The 18,600-nt window shown below is 41.0% G+C and overlaps 1 protein-coding gene across 1 annotated transcript in view; it reads left to right on the top strand.

Annotated features, from left to right (window-relative positions):
• The window catches only part of LOC140200882 (exocyst complex component 1-like), a 38,483-nt gene extending 20,565 nt beyond the window's left edge, over positions 1–17,918 (top strand). The window contains exon 3 of the mRNA XM_072264519.1: positions 17,398–17,918. Within this exon, the coding sequence (XP_072120620.1) occupies positions 17,398–17,652 (255 nt within the window). The 3' untranslated portion in view covers positions 17,653–17,918. The remainder of the gene's footprint in view (positions 1–17,397) is intronic.
• The last annotated feature ends 682 nt before the right edge of the window (positions 17,919–18,600 follow it).

Raw genomic sequence — 18,600 nt, 5'->3', positions numbered from 1 at the left:
CCAATGAATTCAACGGTAATGTAGATCACATCTTAGTGTTCAGAGGGGCCACTTGGGGCTCATTGAACTTCTCACATTAAACGTATGGCCTCTAGTGATAGAACCTAGAAAAAGACACCACTCTCTACTCTACGTTCCTCGTAACGCTGGACAACAAAGGTGTTGCTTCCTGAATATTTTTGGGTGCATTTTATGGATTTTGGGCTGTTACTGAAAATCACCATGAGATTTCCCTATTATGTAGCATTTTTAAAAATAATTCCCAATATTTGTTATTCAAATTCATAACTCAAGTCTCCTGAAGACAGGTGGCAGATCAACTGATGATCCCACTGGTGATAGCACAGGACAGTTAACATCTTAGTCCACGTGTATTCTGTAACTCAAGTCAGAATAACTGATGAAATGTTTAAGGAAGGGCTTCTTTGTTGGGCCACAAATCAAACAGGTCATCAACGATGGGAAATTTGAAGAATCTCAAATGGGACCAGAGTAAATCTCATAGAGGTCATTCAAGGATGATGTTGAAAATTTCAGCTACAGAGCACCGAACTACATGCATTTGGTTGACAGCTGGCTTCAAGAATACAAAGCGATGAAGTGCAACATGTCTCTAAAGATTAATTTTCTGCATTCCCATTTAGACTTCTTCCCTGCAAATCTTGGTGCTGTCAGAGACAAGTATGGTGAAAGGTTTCACTAGGATATTGCAGTCATGGAGAAACAGTATCATCGCAAGAAGAATCCATCATTGCTGGCTAATTATGCAAGAATCTTCAGACACTGATTACATATGAAAATGATCAAAAAAACATTTTTAACTTAATTTATCTATTGCTAAGCATCAGCACCATTGTGCCGTTAAACGCATTATATTCAATAAAAATTTTCTTGTTTCTCCAAATTCCTATGTGATATAAATAGTTGAAATTAAATTTGTGTTCAGCTTCAAGTGGTCTATTATAAACAAAAAAATTACTAAGGAAGCAACAGTTCCAAAACAATTTGGTGTCTAGTATAATTTTATAAAATACTATCAGATTTTCCATCAGCCTCTGCCACTTCATAGAAAACAACCCAACTTAGTCAAATCTCTCCCCATCACGCATGACCTATAACCCAGGCAGTAACCTGGTAATCCTTCTCTGTATCCTCTTGAAAGCCTCCACGTTCTTCATACATTAGAGTGACCAGAACTGAATGTGACATTCCAGATGTAGGCTGAACAGAGTTTGTAAATCTGCAATATAGTTGACTCCAAAGCATTTTAATTCAGCAGCAACGTAATGATCCTCAGCTCCTGATGTTTGAAGCTCAGCGAAAATGGACCCAGACCCCCAAAGGATAGTAAGGATGTGACCTACAAATTACAATGAGAGATAGAAACTGCATACCAAAGGGCAATGCTACAGTATTCATGAGGAATTTCAATACGCAGGTAGATTGGGAAAATCAGGTTGGTGCTGGATTCCAAGAGGGGGAGTTTCTGGAGTGCCTATAAGATGGCTTTTTAGAGCAGTTCATGATTGAGCCCACTTGGGGAAAGGCTATTCTCAATTGGGTGTTGTACAATGAACCAGAATTGATTCAAGAGCTTAAGGTAAAATATCCTTCAGGGTAAGTGATCATAATATGATTGAATTCACCCTGAAATTTGAGGGGAAGCTAAAGTCAGATGTAACAGTATTACAGCAGAGAAAAGGGAATTACAGAGGCATGAGAGAGGAGTTGATCAGAATTGCTTGGGAAAGAACACTGGCAGGGATGACGTAGAACAGCCAAGGCTGGAATTTCCGGAATCATTTCGTAAGGCACAGGATAAATATATACAGTATATACATATATATAGCGCGCACAGCTCTCCGGTGAAATGATTTGTAAGTAGGATGCCGTGGACAATTCTGATTTGATGGAGACAGACGGGAGAAGCACAGAGGAACATTGGGAGAAATTTCTGAAACACCCAGTTAGCTGCCGCTGCTACTGTGCGATCGAGAATCTCCGGACAGAAGTCCCCAAAATCCCCAGCTTTGCCTGCTGCTGGCGACTGAGGCTGGGGTTGAAGTGTTCGGCAGAGATGGTGCTTGGTACTCGGTGTCGGAGGGCTGATTGGAGCTCAAAGTTTTCGGATGACTCGGAGTCGGACTGTGGTCGAGCATGGCAGGGAGATTTTTCTTCCTTCTCCCGTCTGTGTGAGATGTGGGACTTTCGAGAGACTTTGAACTTTTTTACTGTGCTCATGGCCTGTTCTTCATCAAGTTATGGTATTGTTGCACTGTTTTAAATATATGTTATAATTATGTGGTTTTTGTTAGTTTTTCTGTCTTCGTCCGTCCTCTGTTTCTGTGGTATTACACCGGAGGAATATTGTATCATTTCTTAATGCATGCATTACTAAATGACAATAAAAGAGGACTGCGTGTCTTCATAATCTAAAAAAAAGTATTCTAAAGGCAAGGTGACACAACCATGGCTAACAAGAGAAGTCAAAACCAACATAAAAGCTAAAGAGAGGACCTATAATAGAGCAAAAGTTAGTGGTAAGTTGAGGATTGCGAAACTTTTAAATACTAACAGTAGGCAACTAAAAAAGTCATTAAGAAGGTAAAGATGGAATACTAAAGGTAAGCTAGACAATAATATTAAAGAGGATACCAAAAGATTCTACAGATACATAAAGTGCAAAAGAGAGGCGAGAGTGTATATTGGACCACTGAAAAACAATGCTGGAGAGGTAATAATGGGGGACAATGAAATGATGGATGAACTAAACAAGTATTTTACATCATTCTTCACTTTGGAAGACACTAGCAGTATGGTGGAAGTTCCAGATGTCAGGGGTCACAAAATGTGTGAAATTACCATAACTAGAGAGAAGGTTGTTGGGAAACTGAAAGGTCTGAATGTAGATAAGTCACCTGGACCTGATGATGTATACCTTTGAGTTCTGAAGGAGGTGGCTGAAGAGATTCTAATGACATCAGTAATGATCTTTCAGAATCACTAAATTCTGGAATGGTTCCAGAAGACTGGAAAATTACAAATGTCACTGCACTCTTCAAGAAGGGAGAGAGGCAGAAGAAAGGAATCCATAGGCCAGTTAGTCATCTCCGTGGTTGGGAAGATGTTGAAGTTGATTATTAAGGATGAGGTCTCAGGGTACTTGAAGGCACATAATAAAACAGGCCATAGTCAACATGGTTTCCTCAAGGACAAATCTTTTGTAAATCTTTAAAGAAATAACAAGCAGGATAGACTAAGGAGAATCAGTTGATGTTAAGTACTGGGAGTTTCAGAAGGCTTTTGACAAAGTGCCACACATGAGGCTGCATTTACATGAATGATTCCCACATAGATAAAGCAGTGATTGATTGGCAGGAACAAAGGGTAGGAATAAAAGGAGTCTTTACTGGCTGGCTGCTGGTGACAGGTGTTGTTCCACAGGGGTCGCTTTCGGGACTGATTCTTTTTACGTTATATGTCAATGGTTTGGAAGATTTAATTGATGGTCTTGTTGCAAAGTTTGCAGGCAGTATCAAGACAGGTGGAGAGAAAGGTAGTTTTGAGGAAGTACTTGGAGACAGATTTGAAGAATGGGCAAAGAAGTGGCAAGTGGAATACAGTGCCGGGAAGTGTATGGTCATGCACTTTGGTAGCAGGAATGGAAGGGCTGGATCTTTTCTAAATAGAGAGAAAATAGTGTAAAGGTAGATAAATCTCCCGGACCAGATGGAATGCACCCTTGTGTTCTGAAGGACGTAGCTGTGGAGATTGCGGAGACATTAGCGATGATCTTTCAAAAGTCGATAGATTCTGGCATGGTTCTGGAGGACTGGAAGATTGCAAATGTCACTCCGCTATTTAAGAACGGGGCAAGGAAGCAAAAAGGAAATTATAGACCTGTTAGCTTGACATCCGTGGTTGGGAAGTTGTTGGAGTCAATTGTCAAGGATGAGTTTATGGAGTACCTGGAGGCATATGACAAGATAGGCAGAACTCAGCATGGATTCCTTAAAGGAAAAGTCTGCCTGACAAACCTATTGCAATTTTTTGAGGAAATTACAAGTAGGCTAGACAAAGGAGATGCAGTGGATGTTGTATATTTGGATTTTCAGAAGGCCATTGACAAGGTGACACACATGAGGCTACTTAACAAGATAAGAGCCCATGGGATTACGGGAAAGTTACATACATGGATAGAGCATTGGCTGATTGGCAGGAAACAGAGAATGGGAAAAAAGGGATCCTATTCTGGTTGGCTGCCGGTTACCAGTGCTGTCCCAGAGGGGTCCGTGTTGGGGCCGCTTCTTTTTACATTGTACATCAATGATTTGGATTATGGAATAGATGGCTTTGTGGCTAAGTTTGCTGATGATATGAAGATAGATGGAGGGGCTGGTAGTGCTGAGGAAACAGAGAGTCTGCAGAGAGACTGAGATAGATTGGAAGAATGGGCAAAGAAGTGGCAAATGAAATACAATGTTGGAAGGTATATGGTTATGCACTTTGGCAGAAGAAATAAACAGGCAGACTATTATTTAAATGGGGAAAAAATTCAAAGTTCTGAGATGCAACGGGACTTGGGAGTCCTCGTACAGGATACCCTTAAGGTTAACCTCCAGGTTGAGTCGTTGGTGAAGAAGGCGAATGCAATGTTGGCGTTCATTTCTAGAGGAATAGAGTATAGGAGCAGAGATGTGATGTTGAGGCTCTATAAGGCATTGGTGAGACCTCCCTTGGAGTACTGTGGGCAGTTTTGGTCTCCTTATTTAAGAAAGGTTGTCATGACGTTGCAGAGGGTACAGGGAAGATTCACTAGAATGATTCCGGGAATGAGAGGGTTAACATATGAGGAATGTTTGTCCGCTCTTGGACTGAATTCCTTGGAGTTTAGAAGAATGAGGGGAGACCTCATAGAAACATTTCGAATGTTGAAAGGCATGGACAGAGTGGATGTGGCAAAGTTGATTCCCATGATGGGGGAGTCTTGTACGAGAGGGTATGACTTAAGGATTGAAGGGCATCCATTCAGAACAGAAATGCGAAGAAATTTTTTTAGTCAGAGAGTGGTGAATCTATGGAATTTGTTGCCACGGGCAGCAGTGGAGGCCAAGTCATTAGGTGTATTTAAGGCAGAGATTGATAGGTATCTGAGTAGCCAGGGCATCAAAGGTTATGGTGAGAAGGTGGGGGAGTGGGACTAAATGGGAGAATGGATCAGCCATGATAAAATAGTGGAGCAGACTCGATGAACTGAATGGCCGACTTCTGCTCCTTTGTCTTATGGTCTAAAATATAAATAACTGAGGTGCAAAGAGACTTGGGAGACCATGTGCAGAATTCTCTAAAGGTTAATTTGTCATTTGAGTCTATGATGAGGAAGGCAAATGCAATGATGGCGTTCATTTCAAGAGGACTAGAATATAAATGCAAGGGTGGAATGTTGAGTTCTTATAAAGTACTGGTGAGCTCTCACTTGGAGTATTATGAACAGTGTTTGCTCTGTTATCTTAGAAAGGATGTGCTGAAACTGGAGAGTATTCAAAGGAGGTTTATGAAAATAATTCCAAGATTAAATGGCTTGTCAAATGAAGAGTGTTTCATGGCTCTGGGCCTGTATTCACTAGAATTCAGAAGAGTTAGGGATCTCATAGAAACCTTTTCAAATGGTGAAAGGCCTTGATAAAGTGGATGTGGAGAGGATGTTCCCTATGGTGGAAGAGTCTATGACCAGAGGACATGGCCTCAAAATAAGGGGCTTTGTTTTAGAACGAATCTGTGGAATTTATTGCCACATGCATCTGTGGAGGCCAAGTCTTTATGTATATTTAAGGCAGAGGTTGATAGGTTCTTAATTATCCAGTGCAGGAAGGGATACGGGGAAATGGCAGGAGGTTGTGGCTGAGAGGAAAATTGGATCAGTCATGACAAAATAGTGGAGCAGACTCTTTGAGTCAAATGGCCTAATTCTGCTCCTAAACCTTACAGTCTTATGGTCTAAAACCATCCTGATAAATTTCTTTTAAACCTATATCTCAACATTGTGAAAAATAAAAATAGAAAATGATCAACTATTTTAAAACTTTTCCCTTCTTTATGAAAGGAGGCACAGAAGCATAGTAGTTGGCACAATCACTTAACAGTGCTGGTAATCACTGATCTGAGTTGGATTCCTGCTGTCTGTACAGTCTATATGATCTTCCTGTGTCCAAGTGGGTTTCCTTCCACAATCCAAGGACATATGAGACAGTGGGTTGTGGGCTGCTGCATTGCCTTTGGAAGAGTAGTGGCACCTGCTGACTACCCTCAGCATAGTCCCTGGACTGTGCTGGTTGTAGACACAAAGCAATGCATTTCACTGTATGTTTAAACGTATATGTGACAAATCAAGCTAATCTTTACCTGCATGGCTGACTTGCTATATTCCATTTTACATTGTCACACAAAGCAGGGCTTAGGTGTGAATCTTGAAGACAGGAGGTCTTGCAGATGCTGGCGATCCAGAGTAACACACACTAAATGGAGGTGGAACTCAGCAGGTCAGGCAGCATCTATGAACAGGAATACACCATCAATCTTTTGGGCCGAGACCTTTCATCAGGACTGGAAAGGAAGGGGGAAGAAGCCAGGAGAATTCCTCTCCTTAGATGCTGCTGAGTAGCTCCAGCATTTTGAGTGTGAATCTTGAATGTCATTTGGATGCTTGAGCGGAGGAAGCCACTACATTAATATTCAATGCAACACTCTGTGCAGCACAGTGTAGGTCTAACCATTGATTTTATTTCCACTTCATTCCCAGATGTAAAGAGGCCACTTAGAAACAAACACATGCTGTAGATTAATTTTGGAACTTTCCTGTCCTTTTTGCACAATGCAATATCCAGTGGTTCAATCTGTGGTTGAGTCATCTGGAACACAATGGTTTAGAGAGGCCAGTTTAATCAAGGCTCTTTATCAGGAAATATCTTTCAGTAAGTAGATTTTAATCTGATTTGGAATTTTTCTTCCTGCATTCTGAGAGCAATTTATTCTGATTTGCTAATAAAATGCAATTTAGTAAATCTTCTATGAGCCCCAAAGTGGCCCATGTGTACGCTAAGATGTGATCTACATTACATTCATTGTTCAAACTATAAAATATTAGTTAGATAGTAAGTGAATCAATTATGGGGTTAGTACATGTAGTACTGAGTAGTCCAGAGGCCTAGTCCTACTTTGAATTCTTAGCATCTGGAAAATAAACTAATGATCTATATTTCAGTTTGAGGAAACACCTTTAAGACAGCTAGATGATAAAACCTGTCCAAATCCACAATGACAAATAAGCATTTATCTGTGTGTCTGGAATATGGCCATTCTGCCCATCTTACTAGTGTCTGTTGGATCACTGCCTCCTGCTTCTATTTTTTTCAATAACCTTCAAATATTGTCTTCCTTATCTTTTCCTGATCTCAAAATCTTCCTGAAATATTAGCTTTAAATTCCTGGGTATTGACATATTGCATGACCTGCCCTGGGCCCAGTACGTATTGCAATCACAAGAAAAGCAAGTCAATGTCTACTTTCTTACAAGGTTAAGCAGGTCCAGTTTGTTACCAAACACTCCAAAAATCTTCTATAGATGTACTGTTGAAAATATCCTGACTTGGTGGTTCATGGTCTGGTATGGAAACTTGAAAGGCACAGGAACTTAAGAAGCCGCAAAGAATGGTTGACCCAACCCAATACATCACAGACACATCTCTTCCATCCACCAGTTGTATCTACAGGAGGTACTGCTTCAAGAAGGCAACATCCATCGTCAATGATTCCCGCCAATCAGGCCATGCCAACTGCAACAAGCAGAACCTTCAACAAGTAGAAGGTATTGGCACTGCATGAAGAAGACAGCATCCATCAGCAAAGGTCCTCACTATTCAAGCTATAGTTAACAGCAGCTAGGAAATGCAGAAGTCTAAAGTCCCACAGCACCAGGTTCAAGGACGTCAGCCATTCGGTTTTTGAATCAGTCTGCACAACCCTAATCACTACAGTAACATAATGACCAATTAGACCACATTTGTGCTTCAATGGACTTTTTTTCTGTTTTAATTGTGCTCCTTCAAGTGACTTTGTATAATTTATGTTTAATTCATGTTTTGTAAATTTATATTTTTATTGCTATAGGTAGCTATGGAGACCAAGTCACTTGATATATTTAAAGCAGTGGTTGATGGGTTCTTGATTAATAAGGCATCAAAGTTTACAGGGAAAAGGCGGGAGAATGGTGGTGAGAGGGATAATAAATGAACAATGATGGAATGGCAGAGAAGAGTTGATAGTCCGAATGAGCTAATTCTGCTCCTGTGTTTTATGGGTAACCATGATATGGGTAACCATGGGCAATATTCAGCATGACAGAAATACACAGAATGACAGAAAAATCAACTACGGTCAGTTTTCAGGTAGCAGAATCTGATTTATTATTGTTGGCCTATGTCATGAAATTTGTTATGTGGCAGCAGTACATTGCAATATGTAATAGTAAAAACTGTAAATTACATTAAGAACAATATGTATATTATATCGATATATATATGTGTATGTGTATATATATATATATATATATATATATATTTAAAATTAAATTAGATTAAGTACTGCAAAAAGGGAAAATAGTGAGGTAGTGTTCATGGATTTAATGTCCATTCAGAAATCTGATGGCAGAGGGGAAGAAGCTGTTCCAAATTCACTGATGTGTGCCTTTAGGCTCCTGTCCTTCCTCCCTGATGGTAGCAATGAGAATAGGGCATGTTCTGGGTGATGGGGGTCCTTAATGATGGATGTGACCTTTTCAATGTGGCATTGTTCCTTGAAGATGTGTTGGATGTATTCTACGGGTTATTTACATCTGGAATAGTCTATATTGTACATAGAGGAGGGCCAAAGTCTGGACTGACAGAATTTACTTAAACTTCTATAATGCTTACACCTTCATATAATCTCATAAAAATATACCCCACAAGTGTAACAGGTGGGGTATAATGGGTAGCTCTGTTGGCCCCACCTGTGACCTATCAGCCCCAATCTCAAGCTTTTATACTTGTTATCTCCCCTCCAGACTCTTAGTCCTGAAACAGGGTCATGACCAGACGTCAATATTTCCTTTTCCATCAGATATATTGCTTAACACATTAAGTCCCTCCAGCAGGTTGATTTTTGTTATACATATATCTCTGTTCAGTTTCCAGCATCCTCAACATCATGCGTCTCCTGGAATAAAGGGTTAACATGATATCTGCTCAGCCAGAGAGAGGAAGCGGCAGGAAGTCTCTGGTTTAGCTGATTGCAAAGTAATGTTTCCAAAAGTTGTTTTTCTTCTGCTGGCAGCTATACAGTCACAGTCAGATGAGCAAAAGCCTGTGAGGTTACTGACCTGAGGCAAATAGCTTTCTAATGATTTCATCATCTGACCTCCTGTCTCCAACTCCCGAACTCACACTGTGGTTTCCTTGTGCAGTTGAAAATTCCACATGCATTCCTCGTGGAGAACCCAAACAATTTCCTTCCTTAGTCCTTTATGCTTGAAACATCAGTGTCGTCAAAGCATGACTAAATGTAGAGGCTGAAAGTTCTTACAAGTTGTGCAATACTTTTAATTTAATTTTAATTTAGAGATACAGCACAGTAACACACACTTCTGGCTGAATGAGTTGGCACCACCCAATTACACCCATGTGACCAATTAACCTACTAACCCATACATCATTGGAACGTGGGAGGAAACCAGAGAACCCAGAGGAAACCCACACACTCGCGAGGAGAACCTACAAAATCCGTACAGACAGCAGTGGGAATACCACCCGAGACACTATGTTATGCTAAATGCTAATCTACTGTACTTGAATTGAATTGACTTTATTACTTACATACTTTATATACTATAGGAGTAAAAATCTTCACGTTACGTCTTCATTCAAATGTACAATATGCAATTATAGTAATTTATAATAAATAGTATATACAACAGGATGGTCAATATAACAGAGAAATACAATTGTATCAGCATGAATTAATCAGTCTGAAGGAAGAAGCTGTCCCAGGGCCTGTTGGTCCTGGCTTTTATGCTGCGGTACCATTTCCCAGATGGTAGCAGCTGGAACAGTTTGTGATTGGAGTGACTGGGGTTTCCAATGATCCTTCGGGCCCTTTTTACACACCTGTCTTTGTAAATATCCTGAATAGTGGGAAGTTCACATCTACAGATGCGCTGGGCTGTCCGCATCACTCTCTGCCGAGTCCTGCAATTGAGGGAAGCACAGTTTCCATACCAGACAGTGATGCAGCCAGTCAGGATGCTCTCAATTGTGCCCCTATAGAAAGTTCTTAGGATTTGGGGCCCATACCAAACTTCTTCAACCATCTGAGGTGAAAGAAGCGCCCTTGTGCCTTTTACACCACACAGCCGGTGTGTACAGACAATGCGAGATCCTCAGTGACGTTTATGCCGAGAAACTTAAAGCTGTTCACTCTCTCAATCCCAGATCAATTGACGTCTATAGGGGTTAGCCTGTCTCCCTTCCTCCTGTAGTCCACAACCAGCTCCTTTGTTTTTGTGACGTTGAGGGAACCCAACTTGAGTGCTGGGCAGTTGAATTTGACCTAAAACGTGATGCTGATCCTGATTGAGCAGTCTGAATTTGGAGATGAGTTTGCTTGAAATTATAAGATTGGAAGTGGAGCTGCATCTACTTATGTTAAGAGTCCAACAAAGGGCCTTTACTGCCCTGATGCTCCAGAGATGAATGTAGGTCCAGGTACATGGTGTCTGCTCCTGACCTGTCTTAGCAGTAGGAAAATTGCAGTGGATCAAGGTTGCCTGAAAGGCTAGAGTTTATGAGTGCCATGTTTACCCTATTGAAGCATTTCATGTCGGGGGATATCAGAGCCTCCAGTCAGTCATCATTAAGGCACTTTGCCTTGTTGTTCTTAGGTATTGGGATGATAATAGTTTTCTTAAAGCAGGAGGGAATCTCAGACTGAAGCAGGGAAAAGTTAGTGATGTCTGGAAAACCTGACACAGGACTCATGGCATTAAATCTCTTCTCAAAGTGAATATGGAAGAACTTAGCTTTATTTATTAAAGCAGTTTATTGGCAGACCAACTCATTCAGAATGCCGCTGCTAGACTTATAACCAAAATCTGAATGAGAGAACATATCATTCCTGTAACAGCTACTTTGCGTTGGCTTCCTGTATCTTTTAGAATTGATTTTAAGGTTCTCTTACCTGTTGTTAAAGCTCTTAATGGTCTGGGACTGGAGTACATCACGGATTACTTTTGTATTGTAATCCTTCTCAAGCTCTTAGGTCTTTTTCTGCCAGTCTCTTAAAGTTAAACAATCTTCCTCAAAAGATAATTGACAGGTCAGCTTTATTGAACTACGCTTTTAACTGTGGAAGTTAATACCTAAAACTATAAAGGATGCAGACTCATTTGACACTGTTACGTGCAAGCTCAAATCCTGTATGTTTAACCTTGTTTTTTAACCAACATCTTTTTGGCTTTTATTTTATGTTCATGTTTGAACAGTGCTGTGCAAAAGTCTGAGGCTCATATATAGAGCTAGAGTTTTACACAGCACCTCATTTGTCAATGTGGAGCAGAGAGCATGTCTGTACATCTGGCAAGAGCAAACGATGGTGGGAATGGCAAGTGTGGAGCACCGGAAGTGGGGTTTGGGCAGGTGGCAGACAAGGAGTGCTCGGGGCTGGGGGGGTGGTACGGGTGCAGACGAACCCAGCCCTGAGACAGCAGGCAAAGTCATTTGATTCCAAACAATCGGTTTATTGATCATTGCAGAGTGTCTCTCTGGTGTTTCCTGTTCCCTCCCCTCTCCCTTTCCTTTTTCTCAACTATGATTCCCCTCTCCCTGCCGCCTTCCCACTCTCAGTCCACAATAGATATCCATATCAGAATCAGGTTTATCATCACTCATATATGTAATTAAATTTGTTTTTTTTTGCAGCAATACAGTGCAATACTGTACATAAAATTACTACTGTACTATGCCAAAGTCTTAGGCACCCTAGCTATATATATATATATATATATATATATATATATATATATGCTTAAGACCTCTACAAAGTACTTTTATCTCATTGTAAAGTACTTTGAACTACATCATCTTTATGAAAAGTGCTCTATAAATAAAGTTATTGTCATTTATTTGACAGTTTCAATATATGATCTTGCAATAAGTTTTTCATTATACAGATCTATACGTACTTGTGCCTGTTCACATGAAACTAAGCTCGGTTCATCTTGATTTAACTTCATGAAAAAGTCATCCATCAGCGCTATTAACTCTTTTTCTTTCCCCTTAGATATTATGTGAGCTTCTGAGTGTCTTCTCCAGAATTTTCTCTCTTTAACCTCCAACAACGAAGGTTATTATCTGGAAAACCATTAAGGACACCAGGAGGCAATATCGAGCCAAGTTGGAAGCCCAGGCTAACCAGAGGGATGCCAGTAGACTATGGCAGGGTCTAAATGAGATCACTGACCGCAAAGAAAAGGCTGGGAATATCAATAACTGTGGTGCTTCTCTTTCTGATGAACTTAACGTATTCTACACAAGATTCGAACAGAAGAGGAGCGTCCCGCTCCCTCTGGATGAACCGGACCTGGTGGCATCGAGATTCATCGTCACCGAGGAGGACGTTAGAAGGGCCTTCCTGAAGATAAATTCAAGGAAGGCGACGGGCCCAGATGTTGTCCCGGGACCGGTTCTCCGGGCCTGTGCAAGTGAGCTATCTGGAGTGTTTGCTGACAGTTTCAACTGCTCCTTGCTTCAGTCTAAGATCCTCTCGTGTTTTAAGAAGGCAATGATAGTCCCGGTGCCAAAGAAGAGCAAGGTGGCATGCCTGAATGACTATCGACCTGTGGCTCGGACATCAATTGCTATAAAGTGCTTTGAGCGATTGGTTATGGCACACATCAACCACAGCCTACCGGTCAACCTCGACGCTTTGCAATTCGCCCTACATTCTTCCTTAGAACACCTAGAGAATAAAGATGCATACGTAAGGCTCCTTTTCATTGACTACAGCTCTGCTTTTAATACCATCATTCCAAATAAACTGATTCCTAAATTCCAGAACCTGAGCCTTAGCACTCAGATCTGCAGCTGGATCTTCAACTTCCTCACAGACAGGACCCAGGCTGTAAAAATAGGGGACAAACTCTCCTCTACAATCACCCTGAGCACCGGTGCCCCACAAGGCTGTGTACTCTGCCCCCTGCTGTACTCACTGTACACCCATGATTGTGTAGCCAAGTTTCCATCAAACTCAATATGTAAGTTTGCTGATGACACAACAATTGTAGGCCATATCTCAGGTAATGATGAGTTTGAGAACAGAGAGGAAATTAAGAACCTGGTGGCATGGTGCGAAGACAATAACCTATCCCTCAACATCAGCAAGACGAAAGAATTGGTTGTTGACTTCAGAAGGAGTAGCGGACCGCACGACCCAATTTACTTCAGTGATGTGGAAGTGGAACAGGTCAAAAGCTTTAAGTTCCTCAGGGTCAATATCACAAATGACCTGACTTGGTCAAACCAAGCAGAGTTCACTGCCAAGAAGGCCCACCAGCGCCTCTACTTCCTGAGAAAAGTAAAGAAATTTGGCCTGTCCCCTAAAACCCTCACTAATTTTTATAGATGCACCGTAGAAAGCATTCTTCTAGGGTGCATCACATCCTGCTATGGAAGTTGTCCTGTCCAAGACCGAAAGAAGCTGCAGAAGATCATGAACACGGCGCAGCACATCACACAAACCAATCTTCCGTCCTTGGACTCACTTTACACTGCACGCTGTTGGAGCAGTGCTGCCAGGATAATCAAGGACACGACCCACCCAGCCAACATACTTTTCGTCCCTCTTCCCTCCAGGAGAAGGCTCAGGAGCTTGAAGACTCGTATGGTCAGATTTGGGAACAGCTTCTTTCCAACTATGATAAGACTGCTGAACGGATCCTGACCTGGATCTGGGCCGTACCCTCCAAATATCCAGACCTGCATCTCAGTTGTTTTGCACTACCTTACTTTCCATTTTTCTATTTTCTATTTCTGATTTATAATTTAAATTTTTAATATTTACTATCGATTTGTAATCCAGGGAGCGGGAAGCACAGAATCAAATATCACTATCATGATTGCCAATGACCTGTCCAGCTCTTGGCTCCATCCCTCCCCCTCCTGTCTTCTCCTATCATTTTGGATCACCCCCTCCCCCTCCAACTTTCAAATCTCTTACTCACTCTTCCTTCAGTTAGTCCTGATGAAGGGTCTTGGCCTGAAACGTCGACTGTACCTCTTCCTAGAGATGCTGCCTGGCCTGCTGCGTTCACCAGCAACTTTGATGTGTGTTACTTGAATTTCCAGCATCTGCAGAATTACTGTTGTTCGCTATCATGATTGTATGTTCTAGTATCAATTGTTTGGCGACAATAAAGTAATTGCTTTCGAATCATTGAGCATAGATGATGTCTCGCACCCTAATTTGTCCAGGCGGATCAAGTTGCCTGATGAGCTTAAAATATGTTTTTTCAATTTGGCCCCTATCCCTCAAACCCTTTTTTGTCCATGTAACTGCCTCCTAATTGTTTAACTGTATGTACCACTACCACTTCCTCTGTCACCTTATTCGGATGTCTACCACCTTCTGTGTGAATATCTTGTCTCTGAGGTTCCCTTAAAATCTTTCCCAACTCACCTTAAATCAATATCCCTTAGTCTTAAACTCCCCTGGGAAAAAGACTGTGACTATTCTCCTTATCTATGCCCCCTCATAATTTTCGATGCCACTGTAAGGTCACTCCTCAACCTCCTGAGCTCCAGGGAAAAAAAAGTCCCACACTATCTAACTTCTTCTTACATCACAAGCTTTCCAGTCCCAGTCCACTAACACTATGCTCAAGCCATGTTCAACTTTTACCGATACCTGCCATTCTCTAGTCCAGCGAATGAAGGCAGAAGAGCATTGTTTATCAGTTTAAAGTGAAGTAATATGAAGTACCATTTTTTTGCAGTTCCTGTTTATATTGGAGAAATGCTAACCCATTCTGAAATTTGTGCATGGTATGTGGGTGAGGTAGGCAATGCACCATTCCCACCACTCTCTGTAAGGAGTTTGTACGTTCCACCCCATGACCGTGCAGGTTTCCTTTGGGTGCTCTGGTTTCTTCCCACAGTCCAAAGATGTACCAGTTGGTAGGTTCATTGTTCATTGTAAATTGTTCTATGGTTAGCCTGGGGGTTGCTGGGTGGCATGGCTTAAAGGGCCAGAATGGCCTATTCCGTGTTGTATCTCAATATAAAATCAATTGCCTTTTTTAAACTTACACACAAAGGACTTCACATGTAATGCTGGAGGGATTCATCAGGCCAGAATGGCCTATTCCATGTTGTATCTTAATATAAAAACAATCTCCCTTTTTAAACTTACACACAAAGGACCTCACACGTAATGCTGGAGGGATTCATCAGGTCCTACAGTATCTATTAGGCAAAATAAAGAGGCTACATATTGTCTTGGCCCAATTGAGTTATGCCAGCATTTTGTGTGTGTTTCTCTGGATTTCCAGCATCTGTAGAATCTCTTGTGCTTACACAAGGAACCTGTCTCACGTTGTTCTGCTCAAATAGTGTTTCAGAATCAGAATCAGATTTATTATCACTGGCATATGTTGTGAATCTTGTTGTTTTGTAGCAGCATTACAGTATAATACATAAAATATTACCATAAGTTACAATAAGAACTATATACAAATAAATAAAGGAATAAGATTCTTAGGATTTTTAAGATTAGTTTTATTTGTCACAAGTATATTGAAACATACAGTGAAATGCCTTGTTTGAACCAAAACAAATCAGCGAGGATTGTGCTGGGCAGCCCACAAGAGTTGTCACGCTTCCAGTGTCAACAAAACATGCCCGTAACTTACTAACCCTAACCCACACATCTTTGGATGGTGGGAGGAAGCAAGAGTACCCACGTGGTCACAGGGAAGAGGTACGAACTCCTGACAGACAGTGCAAATTCAACCCTAATCTTACAGCTGGCGCTGTAAAGCATTGTGCTAACTGCTACGCTACTGTGCCATCTCATGAATTGTTCAGACATCTGATGGCAGAGCTTTAATGCGACTGTGAATTTAAACATAACTAGAGTCATAGAGTTGTACAGTATGGAAATAAGCCCCACATCCCACTGCGCCAAGTGAAATTTGGCTCCACTGCATATTAAGCAAACTTAATCAGATTTAATCCGTTAGGAACTCTTTATTTATGATTGACCTGTTGCAGGTCCCACACTGTGCAAGATGCAGTTACAATCCGCACAATGTTGTACTCGCTTCAAGTATTTTGCCCTTTTCAGTAAGGAAGATTTGAAGAAGAATCAAGGTCACATATCTTGTTGGGTCTCCTTGCCCTCATTTAAATTCCCAAAATGCATTACTTCAAACTTGCCAGAGCTAAATTCTGTCCAGTATATTCAAGATTGTTTAATGCAGAGGTTCCCAAACCCCTCAGTTAATGGTTGGGGTCCATGGCAGAAAAAGTGTTGGGAGCTCCTAGTTTAATGCCATTTTCAGCACACAAGTGTAAAGGCGAACAAAATAATTTTTACTCCAAATCCAGTGCATCATCTAAGGAACACAATATGATTATGAACACAATAGTAGGAAACAAAATACATAAATACATAAGATAGTTTATGTTCATAGATTGACTATAAAAATGCTAGACACAAGTGTGTCTGTACATACGGTGGCTCTGGCAGGAAATGATAAAGTAGTGGTGGTGGGGGAGGCAGGGGGAGGTGTGGAGGGTTGGGTTAGTTGGGTTAGTGGATGGAGGTGTTGATGGACTTTACTACTTGAGGAAAGTAATTGTTTTTAGGTCTGGTGGTTCTGGCACGGAGGCTAGGCACCCTGATGGGAGTGGGACAAACAGTCCATGAGCAGGGTGGGTAGGATCCTTTATGATGTTACTGCTCTTTTTCCAGCACCTTTTTGTATGCATATCCTGTATGTCCTTGTTGGCGAGTAGACTGGTGCACTGATGTGACACCAAATTCAAAGCACTGGTGAGAACTATAAGAATTATCATCTGAAATGGAAACTTGATAGGTTTTATATTATATTACAGCATGAGCACGGAACCATTTTAATAATTCAATGATTGTTCTAAAATATAATATTGAAATTTGTAACCATTACCCACATGTTAAAATTAGATTAGTAACTAATGATTTATGGGTCTGATATTATCTTTTGTCCTACACTGAGGATGAATGTTTAAAAGCCGCTATAACAATTATCCTTGTTGGTTTTCTCTCCTGCAGGATAACCCACACCTCGATCTACATTTTCAAGCTGTCTACAGCTGGGAGGCCAGCAGCACTGCAGCCAAGTACGCATTCGTAAGGAGCTTACGAAAAGTGAATAAAGTCTACCTGCAAAAAGATATTCAGTTTCTGAACTTTGACGATGACTACATCAAAGAAATGAGTTTCTTTGGAGTCCCGGAGGACACAATGTTGGTAGTACAACTATGCTTACAGGCTTTCAACTGTATCTGCTTGTTGGGTTCTTTGTAGGGGGGTTCACCCTAGTATTTTCTGATATAATTCCCATCATTATCATCTAATTCAGTGTTGAAAATTCTTTTTGTTAGATAACTGAAACGTTACTTCAATAAAATATGCTTTATCATTTCCACCACTACTTTATCATTTCCTGTCAGAGTACTCCTGTGCCTAGCATCACTTTATGGACATTCAATCTGTCTATGTATATAAGCTATCGTATGTAGTTATATTTATTTGTTTGTTTTTCTATTGTGTTCTTTATCTTATTGTGTTTTTTTTTTGCTGTATCGAATCCAGAGTAACAAGTACTTCATTCTCCTTTACACTTGTGTACTGGGGAAGACATTAAACAACCTGGAATCTTGAATCTTGGATTTTCTTACAGCCAAAATATTAACCATTCATTGTCTCTAATTGCACTGAAAATTGAAGGCTATATTTTTATAAATTAACAATGCCAAAACTTCCAAGGGGCCCACAACCTTGTCACAGGGTTTGGAGGTTTGCGTGCCTCAGTGACTCAGAGAGCTATGCTGGCTGGAGTCAAGGCCTCCTGCTTTGGCCTTTGTAGGGCCAAACAGGTCAAAAGGTTGAGGCCAGAATAAGAGTGGTCCACCAGTCCTCCGGGTTCAGAGGTTCAGCTCAGGGCTAACAACCCTAGCTGGTCAAAAAAGAACTGTTATAGCAATAGCAATAAAAAATCCTATATCTGTGTGCAACTGAGGAACCTGAATTACATCTGGGGCACAATAGAGAAGATGACCGAGGACAGACAGAGATAGGGCACCCTCATGCTGCCCTAAACACCGGCAGCATAACAGGCAAATACTCTCATATCAGGACTAAAATCCAGTGATTCTGGTACGTAAGTAGCTAGTTATAAAGCTAATTTATTTATTATGTATCAGGTCAGAAGTGACATACTGCAATAATAATGAGTAGCTGACTAATCAAAGA

Source organism: Mobula birostris, chromosome 7, assembly GCF_030028105.1.
Source record: "Mobula birostris isolate sMobBir1 chromosome 7, sMobBir1.hap1, whole genome shotgun sequence".
NCBI lineage: Eukaryota > Metazoa > Chordata > Chondrichthyes > Myliobatiformes > Myliobatidae > Mobula > Mobula birostris.
The sequence above is the reverse complement of the archived record's forward strand: the minus strand, read 5'-3'. Positions and strand labels throughout refer to the sequence as shown.